Source organism: Aptenodytes forsteri, unplaced genomic scaffold (genome assembly GCF_000699145.1).
Source record: "Aptenodytes forsteri isolate BGI_AS27 unplaced genomic scaffold, ASM69914v1 Scaffold56, whole genome shotgun sequence".
In the NCBI taxonomy this organism is placed as follows: Eukaryota; Metazoa; Chordata; class Aves; order Sphenisciformes; family Spheniscidae; genus Aptenodytes; species Aptenodytes forsteri.
The window spans coordinates 3971550-3987897 of NW_008796213.1; the positions used below are offsets into that span (position 1 = coordinate 3971550).

Consider the following 16348-nt stretch of genomic DNA (forward strand, 5'->3'; position numbering starts at 1 on the left):
TTGTGTGTGTTTTGGTTTTTTTTTTGGGGTTTTTTTTTTTTGGGTTTTTTTTTTTTTTTTTACTTCTTGAGGTCATTATATTTTAGCAATAGGCTTTAGATTCCTCAGTTAGTAATGCTACTCATATGTGGGAAACAATTGGAAAAATAAACTTAGCTTTAAGGCTGAGCACAGTCAAAACATCTTGTGGTCAGCAGAAGTGAGCAGATACAACACAGAATCCAGTGAAAGACCTTAGTGATGTGTGAGTCGTATTTTGAAAGTTGAAGTTTAAAATAGTGCTGTTTAGAGAACATCTCTTCCTGCAGAGGAGTGGTGGTGTGGGGTTTTTTTTTTACCTTTTATTTTTGCCTAAATACTCTCACCTGCTATAGTTTAGACCATCTCAAAATGTTCTATTACAATGCAACATAGAAGAAATTCTGAATCTGCTTTTGCTGAACTGCAAGAATATTACTGGTATTGGGGCCTGTATCCTTCAATTAGCACGGATTTCAAAATTAAAAAAACATTTTAAATCTCGAGCATAACCAAATACTTTAAGAGGAAAAGGCTGCTAATACCCATAATAGGAAAAGAGGATTTGAAAAAGCAGTTGTTTTCATGGAAATCAGTGTTATACCATGAGTTCTGTTAAGATGAAATGTTTTAATTATTTTAATATTGTTAAGAATACCATTGAACATGCTTCTGTTCAGTGACAAATTGTTTTTTTCACTTCCATATAAAAGCTGATAGTTTGACTAGAAGTGAATCAGTTAGACTAGATATCTAACTGAGAAAGCTAGACACCTTACCAAGATCCTGTCAGCTCACTTTAAAGATTGTATTTTTCTCTGGAGCATTCCTCTGGAACAGGTGAATCAGAGTAGTGGTTCAGGTTATATCAGTCTTTAATGTCAGATATGAACACAATAATGTTATTGGCTGTATTCTTGCATATTTTGAAACTAGTTATGTGGTTTTGTTTGTTTTAAATGGCGAAGCTATTAATTTTCACAGATTCGTCTGCATCAGAAACAAGCTATTGCTGCTCTTGTTAGGACTTCAAGGGCCAGGAGTGTTCTTAATGGCTTCTGATTTGCATACTTATAGAAAAGTTTGCATGTTGCTAGCAATAGGTTTTTGAAATAGATCAGGAATTCAAAAAAGGTTTTCTTTTCTGCTGTCTGGCAACTGAGCCTTTTAAAACAGGAGGCAGACTTAGAGAGCTTGAAGAGATGTAGGCAATTTCTAATTGCCTGGATTCTAATGGTCTTTTTGGCTTCTGCTGTTGGAACAGTTTGGGAACTAACTTTTCTCTTCTCATTTTGTTAGTCAAAAAAATTCAGCTGTTGAAATCTATCTCTATGGAAATAGTTGTGGAGGACGAAAGTTGTTATTGTTTTAGAAAATCTGTTTCCCATCTTTCTGGTAGCTTCACCTTATTTTGGCAGGCTTATCTTAAAATGAAAACAGGATTTAAGTGTGTTTTTTCCCCTCTTACTCATTTTTTGTTTTTTTTTATTCTAGACAGTGAGGAGGAATGTTTCTTAAGCTTTGGGGTATGATATTCAGTACAGGCTACAATGCCCATCTAAGTAAGAGCAAGAGGATGCTGCTGGGTCTCCTGCAGAATCTAGAAATGCGCCATCCCGGGCAGAAAAGGCTTAACCACACAGGGAGTTACGGAGAGTGCAGAACCATCATCACTGCCCTGCCCAGGCTTACTCTTTCTCAGGTCTGCCAGATCAGTTCAAACAAGTTATTCCTTGGAGTAGTGTTATCCTTCTTGTTGTGAAGATTGTTCTTCTGTGCTACAGGAACTACAGTTACGGGGGGGGGGGGGAAATGCTGCCACCCTCAGGCACCTTTGGCCCCATTTCCTGCTGTATGGTCAGTGCATTAGAATTCTTCCTGTGTCACCTGTTCTTACACGTCGAGCACGGTTTGGGATCCGTGGCCATAACATGATCTTAGCTTCTCGCTAAACATTTTATGAAGCCTAAAAGGAGGCTGTTTTTTGTGCATCATTAACTTTATCTGACATAAAGGCATTTAGGGGTTTAACTTCTGTAGTTTGTAATTGCTGCTTCAATGAGATTTGGGAGCATATGTAGGATGAAGATGCCTAAATACACCTGTGGATTTGGGTCAGTGTTCTCAAAGATGCAACTCAGCTATATCGTTTAGAAACAGATACCTATCAGTCCTGAAAACAAGTCTGTAGGATCCCAGGCTTTTCTGGAGGGGTAGTTTATACTATGTGAGGTTCCTTTTTTCTTTACTTCCCTGCATCTCAGTATAAAAACAAAATCTGTCTTGGTACCTTGTAGAAGGACCAGATCCTCATAAACACTGCTGTATATTCTGAGGATACTGATTATCCACATGAGGGTATGTTCCAAATTTTTATTTAGCCAGTGGATGGTATCCATACTAGAAGATCAGTGCAAGATCCAACAGAAAACTGGCTCTTTGTCATACTTTTTTCTGTGTCTGTGAATGTAATCCAGGCAAGGTGTTGGAATTTGGTGTTTCCCTTTGATAAGTCAGTTGCTCTCTACTTCAGTAGACAAAGCTGGCATGAGCCTGGAATGGAACCATTCTTCTCCTTACGATTCTTCTGAGAAACATGGCATCTACCCCAGGATAAGGAGTACAGTTAAGATGTCTTGTGACCTCAGGAATCCAGATTACTTATAAATTACTTACAAATCTGTGAGAGTAGAGATTGGTAACTGCATCTTAAATCCTTCCAGGAATAAGGGGCAGCAGGTTTGCTCAGAACATGCCCTTATTTTATATTGTTTGGACACAAAATGAAAGAACTTGATCATCTTTTTTAGTACAGATTTTTGAAAGTGTGCATTTAAAATAGTTTCCACGTGCTTTACATGTGATGAGTGTGAAAAGACTGTAGCAACTAGCTTGAAAGGGCTCTGTAAGAAGTGTAGATTTTCAAATGCTATCCATCCTTTGGAAGGGAATTTCTTTGTTACCAATTGTCGTGGTTTAACCCCAGTCGGCAACTAAGCCCCACACAGCCACTCGCTCACTCCCCCCCCCAGTGGGAAGGGGGAGAGAATTGGAAGGGTAAAAGTGAGAAAACTCGTGGGTTGAGATAAAGGCAGTTTAATAAGTAAAGCAAAAGCCGCGCACACAAGCAAAGCAAAACAAGGAATTCATTCACTCCTTCCCATCGGCAGGCAGGTGTTCAGCCATCTCCAGGAAAGCAGGGCTCCATCACGCGTAACCGTTACTTGGGAAGACAAACACCACCACTCCGAATGTCCCCCCCTTCCTCCTTCTTCCCCCAGCTCTATATGCTGAGCATGACATCGTATGGTATGGAATATCCCTTTGGTCAGTTGGGGTCAGCTGTCCCGGCTGTGTCCCCTCCCAACTTCTTGTGCATCCCCAGCCTACTCGCTGGTGGGGTGGTGTGAGGAGCAGAAGAGGCCTTGACTCTGTGTCAGCGCTGCTCAGCAGTAACTAAAACATCCCTGTGTTATCAACAGTTTCCAACACAAATCCAAAACATAGCCCCACACTAGCTACTGTGAAGAAAATTAACTCTATCCCAGCCAAAACCAGCACACCAGTCAAAGCAAGCATCTGAAGTCCTGCTTGATAAAAAGCACATCAGATGTCTGGCTCACAATGAATAAAAATGTCTGTTGTTTTTTTCACATCCCAAATGGCTAAGTGTGTGGTTTCATAGCTTTGTGGTAAGCTAATCTCATTTGGAGCAGCCAGGGCCCAGCTCCTTGCCCTTTTGCACTGGCCGATACTCTCCGATTCCATGAGTCCGTTCCACGCAGTTGAGCGGGTTACGTCCCCCCCACACGCACACACACAGAGCAGCTCTTCAAAAACTGGTTAGAAAACTCTCCTTGCCCACCAGCCCGAGCTAGCATTTGCTAGGTGAGCTCCTTGAGCCATCTCACCTCAGGGCCAGCGTGGCCCAACGGGCAGGTCATTGCTCTACAGCTCAGGTCAGGAGGGAGAGTGGGACTACAGTAGTCCCAGTTTAGATTAGCATTGGCCATTACAGAATGGCATCCAAAGACTTAGCGGGGCAGAATGGGGATGATCCTGTTCCTGCAGGACAGGGCATATCAGGGCAAATTCCTAAATCTGTCTTCATTTCATCCATTCATTGCTTTCGGGCAAGACCTTCCTGTCTTGCTAGAAAATGGTGAATTCACGGTTCAGGTTACTTTATCTATCTGTATGCATCTGAGTCTCAGGAAGAGGTTGCCTGTGTACTCTCTACCACTTCTACAGATGGGGTTTCTTTCAGAAGATAAAAGAACCAGCTACAGATATTTCACATCTTCAGAATAGAAAGGGTGACATAAAGCCTTTTAGCTACTCCTCAGAAAGTCCTGTCGACACCTAGCAGGATGAAGGATTCCTGTACGTGGATAGGTATAGCCATCTACATTCCTCATCTAGGGAAAGCTGTTACTGCTAACTGCATTTTATACATGCTCAATCAACATAATCCCATTATTAGATGAACGTGTTACCTATTTTGGTCTCCTGTTGATTTGAGGTTGGATTAGCACCTGAATTTTGAAAGGGGAGATTTATGATTAGCTTGTAAAAAAAAAAAAAAAAAGTCTTTGCTAAGGTTTTATTTAAATGGAAGAAAAGTCTGAAAACCACCTTTTTATAGCTACCATTCTATCTGAAATGCTTCTTGACTTCTGATCCTGTTTTTCCATTGCCCTTTCCCAATTAATGGTTCATCTTTTATCTTCTGAAATCCCTGTATGACTATTAAAAGCTAAATTATTACCAGAAATGGGCAGAAGGACAAGATGAGTAATGAGGGAGCAATCTCTTGTTTATAAATTGATCTTTAATCAGCAGTTTAGGAAAGCAGACTGAAAAATAAATTAAGTAGAGCATGTTTTGAAAGCGTAGCTAAGCATGAATGTCATTCTTAAAAATTAGCCTCGCAGGCAATACTTGATGACTTTTTTGTCCTTCTGCGCTTAAAAGAAAAAAAAGTACAAAAATTGAGGTGTTTCTAGAAGATGCTGTGAAGAGAGTTGGGAGAACAGTGAAATGTGCCAGAGAGAAGCAAGAAAAATTATCAAACATTTGGAGTATTTTAGAGCAAGGGTTTTATCTGTTGGTAGAACTAGTAAAATAGGCAATTAGATCCATCGTAAAGTTTTTATTCTTTTGTTGTTAGAACTTAAAACTACCACCACAGTCTGTCACGACACATAGAGCTTGAGGTTTGTCACAGCCCCCTGTGCCAGCCACCCTTACTTTAGACCTTGGGTGTACTCCCTTCTCATTTCCTACGATGCACAGAGCTCTCTCCCCTCTCCCTGCTTTCTTCATGTTCCCTTAGATCAGCTGTTCCTACCAGGCCCTGTAGATGCCTTTTCTTCCCCCTCCCTGTGCAGACTGCTGATCGCTGCTCTTGGTTCTCTTCTTTATAGTGCAAGAGTTTCCATGGAATTAATGCTGTCAGCCTAAAATTCTGTCTGCAGGGATATTTCTGGTTTGTTTCCAATATTCAGAACAAGAATCTTAAGGAAAAACAAAGCCAACAAAACACTTGCTCTTGAAAGGATGGAAGGACACCAAGATAGGGAGCGGTTGTTTGAATGTAATGGCATTCAACACACTCCTGTTGAACAGAAAAAAGAGTCTCATGTCTGTTTATCACTCCTTCATTATTAGGAGAGCTCGGAGGAGTGCTGTCAAGAAAGGGGCATAAACTAACCTAAAATTCATGTGAAACCCAACACAGGGAAGTTACATGTACATTTCTTTTTCTCTTGCTACTGAGTCCATTTGATTAAGCATAGTTGGACACCCCTCCCTAAAAATCCTATAGAATACAATTTTTTTGTGGGTGGCAGGGAAATTTTTTGGCTAAAGTGTAAGATGAAGAGGACGAGTACCTTAGTTTTGGCTTCTGTTCAAAGCTCTGGCAAACTTCTTAAGGCTTTGGGCAGTGATTTTACTCTGTGCCATAGTTTCATTACCTCTGAAATGGGACTATCAGTCTATCTCATGGCGTGCTGACACTAGATAAACTGTGTAGAGTTTCAGGAGATCATTGCATGTGAAAGCACTGCATAGAATTACTGTTTATTCAGCAATTCTGAAGGAAGCATGGGGTTGCTTTATTTGTTGTGCTCCCAATGAGCAAGGCCTAGTTTCTGGTCTGGGAGTGAGTAGACAATCTCACCATTCTTATTTTTCTCACAGTAGGTTGCTATGTTGGTCTCTAAACCAGACCCTAGCATTCTTCAATACTAGTTTAATATTCAGGCACTTTACTGTATATAGTCTTTAAAGGTTAACGGGTGTATCAAATTGTTCTTTGTTATTAAACCAGTTTTACACCAGAATAGAAATTAGTTTGCAGTCTGATGCATTTATTGCAATTGTTGCTTTTCAGGAGGATATATGTGCAATAAGGAGTTTAAAGTGAAATTAAACTGACACATTTTATTTTCAAATGCATGATGAATTAGACTTTGCTTGAACTTTCAGACCTCTGTCTTGGGAAGAATGGGTACAGCTTGCTTTCAAGAAAATCTTCTTTGGTAAAATATGCTGGGTCTGTATTCAATGTTCTCTCACTATGTATTCTTTTGTGCTTTAATTTTAACAGTTTGCATTTTTTAACATCTTTTATATTCAACCTAATGTTTGACTAGTCTGGAGAAAATCTCTGACCACCTAGTATCTGAAATCACCTTTTTAAACCAAGCTCTTGTCCTCCCTCTACAGGAGAATTTGCAGCGTTCAAGTAGCCACAGCACCATGGCAGCACCCACTCTGTTATTTAAGTCTTGTGTTCCTACAGTTTCTTAACATCAAAAACTCTGTTCTGCTCCACAAAACCTAAAGTAATTTAGAAAAGATATCCATAAGCTTAAAAGTGGAGCAGAATGGAACTGCCAGTCCAACACAATGGGAAAAAGTACCTTTTTGGGAACCAGAATCCTCTGCTGCCAGTGTTTCTCCTTCAACACAAACCACCGCGTGCATTCGGAGACCCGCAGTGGCTGCCTGTGCCGTTGGCATCATTCCCAGGAGAGAGGAGAGGGCGCTCGTGGTTTGACTGTGGTGCTCGGGCATGAGGGGATGGAACTGCTGCTGCAACTTAGGAGACTTGCTTTGGATGGTCTGCCGGTCGGCTTTCTCCCTCTAACAACGTACCATCAGAGGCTGAAAACCTGATGAGTACTAATTTAAAAGAATCATCCTCCGTTCTGATCTTTTTTTTTTTTCCTGGTGTACTCACTGATTTATGGACAATGCAGTATCCCCTTTTCACTGTATTACAATGTCAAACACTTAAATCTGTCTATATTATTGGGTTTTATTCCAGCAAAATGAAAAATGTGGGGTGATGGGAGCTGGAGAAGATGTTACTCTAAAGGCGAAGAGGTTAATCTGAAGCAAAAGGGGATGCTGCTGCACCTTTTTTCAGATTTACTTTATCACTTCTTCAAAAAACAAACAAAAACCACCAACCTTAACCTTTTTCCTTTTCCAGCATTTTCTTGGTGTGTGCATAGACAACATCTTTTAGAAGGATTAGGTAGATCCTTCTTTTGTTGGTCCAGCAACAAACTGAAGTTTAAAAAAAAAAAATGTAGCGAGATTGTCCTCTCTTTTATTTTTTTTCTTTTGTATCATATGATACAACGTATTTATCAAAGATGCTACCACGGCATCTGAAGTCTGTAGAATTCCTGATACAGACTGTGAATGGTGTATGTACCTACTTTAAAAGTTTTATTTTAAACGAGGGTGCAGGTTAATGCCAGGTACCTTACCAATATGTAATGTTTTCATAAATGGGGAAAAAAGTTCTCAGGTTGAATTGAATACAAATACAAACCCCCCTAGAATTAGACATTCCGAAAATTATGTTTTGGTACTTTCAAGAGCTTTTTTTAAAGGATTTTTATCCTGTTAACTAAACATCCTCTGATAAGTGTGTGTATAAATGTGGAGCATCTTGTCCTAATGGCAAGTTGTTAGATCAAAGCAAAACGGTACTTGCTGGATCCACACTGACTACTTCTCCTCTCATTGCTTTCTTCCCTGTCATCTATTCCCTTCCGTTTGTCTTTCCCTTTTGTACACTTTGCAAACTAGGATGAAGGTGGCGGTATCTCCATTTAGAGTGCTTTGTTTTCCTGTCCTCCAATCCTGGTTTTCAAACGGTTGGTAGCTTTTTGACAAGTTACCCAGTCAGGGGAAAAAACAACTCATAAAGTTCTGCACATCGTTTACCTCTAGTAGAATATCTTGTGATGTGATCTGTTTGCAGAGTTCTCTGGTGTGTGGTATTACATGTAAATTATTTGTACAGAGGCAAGTCAGACCACATTAGAAAGAAATTCAAGCTCAGACAGTTTTCAGACTTTGATTCGTATCTGCCCTGTACCGCTCCAGGTGAGGCAGGAGAACCGACCCCCCTCTAGCGGGGAGGTTCTTTTTGGGGGAGGTGGGGGGTGTTAAACAAAATCATGGCAAATAAATGAAGGAGTTAAATGTGTGTGAATGTGGTGTCCGTGCTAAACGTGGGTGTATTGGGTGAGGATGCTGTCCTTCCCTCCCTAGGAGAGTTGGACTGTTTCTGTCTGCAGAAGGTTGCTCCCAGGCGAAGGGAGAAACGCACATCAGTAGTGGAACGTGCTTTTAAAACCCTGGAGTTCTGCGGTGTTGCTGGTAGTCTGTTATGTTTGTCAGTAAATATTTACTGGGGTTATAGGGACCGGACTAACCTGAAGTGGGAATTATAACTGAAATACTGTGTATTCATATTAATTCCACAAACATTAGCAAGACAGCAATAGTGAATGACTTAATAGTCACTACAAGAATGAAGTGATTCATGTTGGTACATGAATAGAATTGATTTTGTGTACAGGATGCATTTTAAAAACAAAACAAAAAAAAAAAGCACAAATTTTTTCTTGTCTGCTGTGGGTCTTCAGATGCTGTAAGGTTTTTTTTCCTTATTGAGATTGGCAGGAATTTAAGTAGTAGCAATAGCCACTTTCCAGTGTGGAGAAGCTAAGGAGCGAGCGGTGGTGTGCAGACGGGTGAAATCGGAGTGCTCCCTGGTGATCATCTGAGGCCAATACCCAAGAGGTGGAAGGAGCCTGGGGCCACTGGGGTCAGCAGGCAGGTGAGAGCATTTACAGACACAGACTCCCAAAGGGTGAAGTAATCGCTGCTCATTCTCCTTCCACCCCACGCATTGCTCCAGCCCCTGTATGGGCTGTGGCCTAATTTGTACATGTCGGGCATACTGGAAATTAAATGTTCTCTCGAAAGAAACTGTTATCGGAGCAAGTATGTACAGGTGGTTCAACAGTCATTTGTTTCACAGAGCTTGTTAAAAGCCCTAGTTTCCTTCCACAAGGTCGTGCCGGCAGAAGATTGTCTGCTAAAATATAACTGTTAGGAGTTTCATTCCATCTTTGCTTAAAATGAACTTACTTTTGTGAAGGTTCATTACCCATTAGTCTACAAAATGCTTCTTGAGCCCATAGGAAAAGCACAAGGAAAACTGCTATCCTTGTCCATGCAAAGCACTTTATGAGTAACACGTGATCTCTGGGGTTTTTTTTATTGGGGTTGGTTTGTTTGTAGTTTTGTTTTTCTGTTTTGTTTTGTTTTTTCCCTGAGGAATGTGCAAGTTGTTTGGCTGCTGTTTAGAGAAGTCCTTTCAGGATGCATTTCTACTGGTTTTCACATTTGTTTTTTTCCCTCCAGATAGCTGTAGCAATGTGTGTTTGTCTGTAAGAGGTCCCACATAATACTCACACAAAACTTTGGAAGAAATTTGGTTTGTAAATAATTGGGATTATTTTTTTTTTTAATCTTTTCCTTCAGGAGTTTTTCTGGATGTCTCGCATGCCATCAGAACCAGTCTTAAATGTGCCCTGTAGGTGTTTAGTGAATGGGGAGATAAGAGTAGACAAGAACTAAGTGCCCTGTATAGCAGTGGGACGAAGGAACTGAAATGACCAGTACATTCATGTCCGTTACACCGAATTTCTTAACCTTCTCTGTGGTGTCCCAACCACAAGCACATGCCATAGTATGGAAATGTTAGTATGTACTTTGTGTGCACGTGTTGAGACAAACATCTAGACAGTCATACTGCTTTTAGCTCTACAGTGTCTAGTATCTAATAATTATTTGCAAAACTACCAGTATTCATGTCGTTATTAACCACACATATACCTTCCCCTCTGCCTTTCCTTTTCCATACAGTTAGAAGAGGCCTGTTATCTGTTACATCTTCCCTGTCAGTACGTGATTGTTCCCCGCGGCGTATTTGCTGGAACTGGAACGTTGTAGTGGAGCTTAAACCAAATGGTATGAGTATAGAGGCCTGGTTACTTTGAAAGTAATTTCTGCGTGAATTAAGTCCTGCATGGCCCCAGATACAATTAGCCCAGTCATTTCTTTCTTGCTAAACTCATGCAGGTCATTAAATGAATCCACTTCTGCTTTTTATGCTTACCTAAAATCATCTTTTCTTGTACTTTAATGCTCTAGCAGCTGATGATGATGCAGAATGTTTGAGGCCAAATACTGCCATCTTACCGTGGCCTCTCAACATCACTTGGATTAGTGTGTGCTCATCAGAGGCAGAATTTGGCCCTCATGACATAAAACGAGTGAAATGCTGACTGCTGATAAATACCACGTCTTTCCACAAACGCCCAAATCAGGGGAGAAAATACACTGAAGCTCACGCATAAATAGGTTTGCTTCTGTGTTTGCCTGGTGATGTAAATGCATCCAGCATTTTACAGAACATTTGGGGAAGCCAGATCCCCAGAAACCTCACAAACGAGTACAAGTTGAAGTTTTGATAGCTGGAGGGTCTAAATTTAGGGAAGAAGCATGTAGACATTTCACACTTTTGCAGCCTATCGATTTCATTCCCTTCTTGACTGTGAGTGCAGCATGTGTAGCACAAACTATTCATAGTACTGTAGACAACGTGTCTTCTGTCTGTTGAAAAAAGTATCACCAGTAGCACAACGCGACAGGCGAAGCTTCTAGGTACAGTTAAGTTCAGTTAAAAAGCAGTTGCATGAGTGGACTGTTACAGCATCACTTTGAAGGTGCTGGGTGTTCTGGTTTTCTGTTACGCATTTTACATAGAAGTTTATGAAACGAACTTTCTGTTTACTGCAGCCTTGTTAATATGCGTTTGCACTTCGTATTTGTTTTGGCATGCATTTTAAATGTCTTTCGTCATTGCTTCTTACCTAGTAAATAAAATTACCAGAAGAGCAAAGATAAGTTGTTAAAACTTTTCCTTTGCATTTAAGTTTCAAGGATGCTAACACAGAAGCTACTAAGTCAGCACCATGACAGCAGTAAATAACTACGAAACTGTGGAAGGAGGAAACTTTAAAAACTGCAGAATGTAGAGTACACCAAGAGCGAATTCAGATGAAAACTAGCATCTCTCTTGTCTTTAGAAAAGAGAGCTACCAAGACCCCCTGTTCAATGGTTTACGTAGGGATCCCCCAAAACAGTCTTTGCAGTTTGCCAAATGATCATGTGCCTTCACAACCTTAAAAAGTACAACAGAATGTAAACCAGGTGCTTTGTAACTGGAGCAGTGGCTTTGGTTTACTTCTGATGCAGTAGTTTTGTATATAGCTGTTACTATAGATAGATAGGTAATTTGGAGTTGGTAAACTTCTGTAAAGGAGCAAGGAGGGCAGAGAGCATTCCCCAAAATACCTATGATCATTTCAAAGCTAGGAATTGAAGGATACCTAATTCAGTTACAGTAAACCTGCTGCTTGAAATCTGCTCTATCGAAAGTTAAATGAGGTTCATTTAATTTAAAAATAAATAAGCCCTCCTCCTTCCCCCCCCAGACACAAAGACCTTGTTAAAGAAAGGTAATCGAAAGCTCCAAAGAGGCCCAAAGTTGCACTGTCATAGCATCTTGGAATGAGATGGTAAATGAGAAACGAGAGCTAGATGAGGATAAATTGGTGGCTAGTACTCACGTAATCAAAGTCCACATATATCAGACCATACAATTAATTCCCTGGCCCAGAAAGTGCAATTAATTTTGTTTTCTGGAATATCCGCAGGTTTCCTTAGTTCTTCCTCGGGCCTCTTGCAGTTACTCTTCAGTGATCGCATACTGTTATTGCACGTTAGCCGTGGGAGATGGTAGGTGTCTTGTCAGCTGAGGGACAGCCAGTATGTTTGAATTTGATTTGTTCCAATTTCAAACCGGTTACGTAGACTTCTGGCAGTACCTACATACCAGTGTCATATTTAACCTACTTGTCCATAAAGGACAAAATAATGGGTTTTGGTATTAGCGCTTTTTCAGATCTTTTCCTTTTCTTCTTTGGGGCAAGACTTTGGGCGTAATTGTAAATTATAAAGTTATGTCTAAATGCACAGTTCATATGAAATATCAGACCAATTTTAGTTTGGTTTTGTTCCTTTTAGAAAGCAAAGTGTAAAAGCGTTTTACTAATGTTCCAGGAACTATCTGGGATCCTTCTACCTACCCCAAATTCTGCACTAAAAGTACATGTGAGAAGATGGCATTTTGTCCTTTTCTTTTGAACAAAATCACAAAGAAACTGTTTCCCTAAGAGAAGGGAGCTGATGGGAGGGTTTAGAAACTTCTAAACTACCTAGGCATTTGCTTCATAGCATCCACAGCAGCAGTGAGTTCAGCTCGTCCAGCCTCCGTAAGAGCCAACAGTGGCCTGTCCGGCCATTTTGTCTAGTGTGTCGCGTTTGCAGCAGCTGTACTTTAGAGTAAGCCTTGTGTGACATTTACTTTTGAGCGAGTAAACCACAAAAAATAACTATGTTCTCTTTTTTGTTTGGGTTTGGAAAATGGTTGGGTTTTGTTTTGATAAATGTCATTCTGTGTTGCATTTGTGTGTTTACCCTAGTCGAAAGGAAAATCTGTGTGTTTGGGAGTTCAGTGGAACATTAGGAGAAGAAATGAAGCCCACCATCTGGGCGTGGATGTTGGGTCTAGGGGACCAAACTTGGGTGTTGGGTTATTTTGGGACGGTGGGGGATTCCGAGGGCATAATTTAAATTAACTCTGTCTAAAATAAAATGTAAGTGCAATAAATGTGCTTTTTTTATTCAAAGCTGTGAAACTTTAGGAAAAAAAAAAACACAAAAAAAATCAACAAAAAAAAATGCACATCATTCCTTCATGAGCCTTGTGTCCTACCTGCCTCCCCTTCCTCCCCCCTCTCCACACTTCTCCTCAACTGACAGAAACCTGACAGTGGCCAACTTGCATGTGTTGGCAACCCAAATGAACGTTGCTTTTCTTCCGATCTCATTTGTTGGGATTGGGGAAAATCCTGCCCCCTACTTCTTGCCACCCGTGAAATCCCTTTGGGATCCAGTGCTGACCCGTTCCACTAGAGCGGGGCCTACCGCTATTCGGGATGCACGAGCCAGCCCACCTGCGCTGTGGTCATCCTGACTGCGAGTGCAACGCTCCCCCTGGCCCTTCGTCCTCCGGTTGTAACTTCCCTCCTCACCTCATGTCAGGTGTAGTGATGGTCTCCCAGGGCTGGGCAGGGGACATTTTTCTTAAGCGATTGCAAAAAAGTAATGGGGCATCAGCTGCCCAATCGGATCCCTTTCCCCTTGTCAGAACACACATGCAGGCTGGCCACTGTTGCCTTCTGTGACTCTGCCTTGTTTTGAAGGAGCAGGTATACGTGTTTGTAATCTGTTGTGCATTACTTGCACTGTCTCTCTTTCTTACCTGAGCGCATGCCGCTTTTCCTAGATTAGGAAAGGCGCACCGGTCTCTTGGGGGGTTTCCATGAGAGGCGCAATGCATACGTTTCATTAAAAAGCGATGGAAGGTGTAGCACTCAGTAGTTGGACCCTATCGGGGAGTAAGAGAGGACTGGCTTGTTTAAAGTTTATAGATGTACAGATCTATACCCTTTAAACTTGATTATTTTTTATATATAGTCAAGACAGTGGCATTACCTCATAATACAGAGGCTTGTTTATGAGAGGCAAAGTATCTAGTAAGGAGAGGAAAGGGAAATTTATATACAGATTTGATTTCATATGTTTGTTTGTTCCTTAGTGCAATGAAATGTATGTCCCACCAATTTAAACTCTGTGCTAACACATTCCTTTCAGCTCTATTTTTTTTTTTCTTTGACCACCAGAGGTTTGCAAGGGGCTTACGACGGCAAAGTAGAAGGGTCCAGTCTGGTTACTTAAAAAAAAACAACAAATTGTGTTAGTAGATTTCCATAGCTGCTTTTTAAAATCTACAAGGGAGTAATTGTTTTGAAACTTGTATTTATTTTTTAATTCATAACAAAATGTTTATTTTCGGTTTCCTGTTACGTAAGTCATGGCAACTCCCCTTCTTCCCTTCTCAAGTTTCCCCTGTAATTGCCAATACAACTTATTTTTCTTGTTTGTTCCTTCCCCCTTTACTTCTGTTGTCCCTTCATTTGTACTTTGGAGTTTTTCTCATGTAAATTTGTACAATGGGAAATATTGTCCAGTTTGGTTAGAGAGCATGGAGACTTAAAACGTATTAAAATTTGATAGCTGAATTCAGATTGAAGAAAACTATTTCTGTGTAAAGTTATTTAAAGAACTCTGTATTATATAAAAGGCAAAAAGTTCTATGTACTTGATGTGAATATGAGAATACTGCTATAATAAAGATTGACTGCATGGAAGAGTCTGAAGGAGATGATTGTTTATCGTGTAATTCACAACTCCTCCTCTCCATGAAGTGCCAGAGGTGCAACTAAGGTGGTTAAGGGGAGTGAAAAATTTACTTTGAGGTTGTTGCTTTACAATGTAACTCTGGAAGGAAAAAGAGAGCGGGGGGAAAAACAAACCAAAAAACCAAGGGATGCCTGGAGACCTCCCTTCGTCTTCCTTACGCTGGGCTGCTGCCTCCTTGTCTGCTGTGCTTAGCCCTAAGGCATTTTTACCTTTGCAGAGGGTTTTGCTTCACAAGGATGAGTCTGGACTTCGATAATACCCAAGGGCGATTCCCCCTCGCCCTGGGGAAAGCTTGGCACCAGCCGGTCTGGGCTCTCTTCAGGGTAACTGCCCTGCTTCTACGGCAACTGTTATTCCAACTGTTATTTGGTGACAAGATTTTAGTAAAATGTCTTTAAGTTAACTTCATGGAGGTTTTAAATCGCTCTCTGAACGTGGATACATCACCTTATTTCTTGGGGGCAGCACATTATATGTCGAGCAAACAATACAGAAGCTCATGTGGACTCAAGTACCCCACCTCTGAAGCTGTAACGTTCACGTTCCGTAAGTCCTACGGCATTCAAATACAAAGCACAATTTACCTTAGAGGTTGTTTACAGCTAACTTTTATTGAAATAATGACCAAGGAGCCAAAGCTTTAGTTCCAGGGACCTCTTTAGTTCCAGGGACCTCTTTAGTTCCAGGGACCTCTTTAGTTCCAGGGACCTGCAAGTAACAGAAGAGAATCCTGAGAACCTTTTCACCCATCCTCTTCCCACCACCGAGAGCAGGGGAAGGACCTCGGCGATAGTGCCTGTGCTGCCTTCAGCAGTACTTGAAGCTGTTAGGTTTAGAGCCACAATGTGACACAGCAGCTTAAGAGACAGGGTAATTAAAGAATCAGAAACAAGCAAGAGCCTCAAACTTTTAAGGGGACAACTGCACAGGTCTCCCTCTAGAAAGAGAGCGAGCATGTCCTCAAGGTTAGGTAATGCTGGGTCCACAGAACAGCATAAGGAAAGTAATTTTGAACCGGTAGCAGTTAAGCTACAACTCCTTAAAAAATAAGTTGTTACACTGCAGGCTTCTATTGCCAAAACTAGACTACCGGGACTCGAGCATTCAGGTACCCAGGAAAAGAGTGTGCGAAGGCAATAAACAGTGCAAACAAATACCTGCGTTCTGCACAACAGGGCTTTGGCACGTTTACCTCTGGAAGCGCACAGATAATTGCGGAAAGTAGGGCACTTCTACCAGCACCAAGAGAAGATGGCCAGTAGGCAGAGCCAGGCACGATGCCCTGGCCCTGTATTGCAGCCGGGAGCTCTGAAGCAAAGTTACAAAGCACAGTCCAGACTCTGCGTGCTCTGGTGACCGGGTTTAGTGCTGTTTAGAGCAAAGCCCAGCCCAGGCGCTGCCCAGCCGTGCCAGGGCCGCCGGGCCTGTGCGAGGAAGGGCGGCAGGAGGCGTACCGGTGTGCTGCCGGGATCGCCGCGGCCGGAGGCGCCTATTCCGCGTCGTCCGGAGGGATGCCGAGCTCCTCGTCCGTCCAGGCCGAAGGGGCGGGGGAGGGGG

General features: G+C 41.6%; 1 protein-coding gene and 1 long non-coding RNA gene across 2 annotated transcripts in view; one reads left to right on the forward strand and one right to left on the reverse strand.

Moving 5' to 3' along the window:
- The window catches only part of BRAF (B-Raf proto-oncogene, serine/threonine kinase), a 66318-nt gene extending 58709 nt beyond the window's left edge, over positions 1-7609 (forward strand). Inside the window, exon 18 of the mRNA XM_009288352.2 lies at positions 6751-7609. Coding sequence (XP_009286627.1) covers positions 6751-6773 — 23 coding nt within the window. The 3' untranslated portion in view covers positions 6774-7609. The remainder of the gene's footprint in view (positions 1-6750) is intronic.
- Positions 7610-15379: 7770 nt separating this feature from the next.
- On the reverse strand, positions 15380-16342 carry LOC103906443. The gene is made up of 2 exons (XR_658005.1): positions 16246-16342; positions 15380-15499 (listed from the first exon to the last, which is right to left on the reverse strand). It is a non-coding gene; the product is annotated as an uncharacterized LOC103906443 (long non-coding RNA).
- Between the last annotated feature and the right edge of the window lie 6 nt (positions 16343-16348).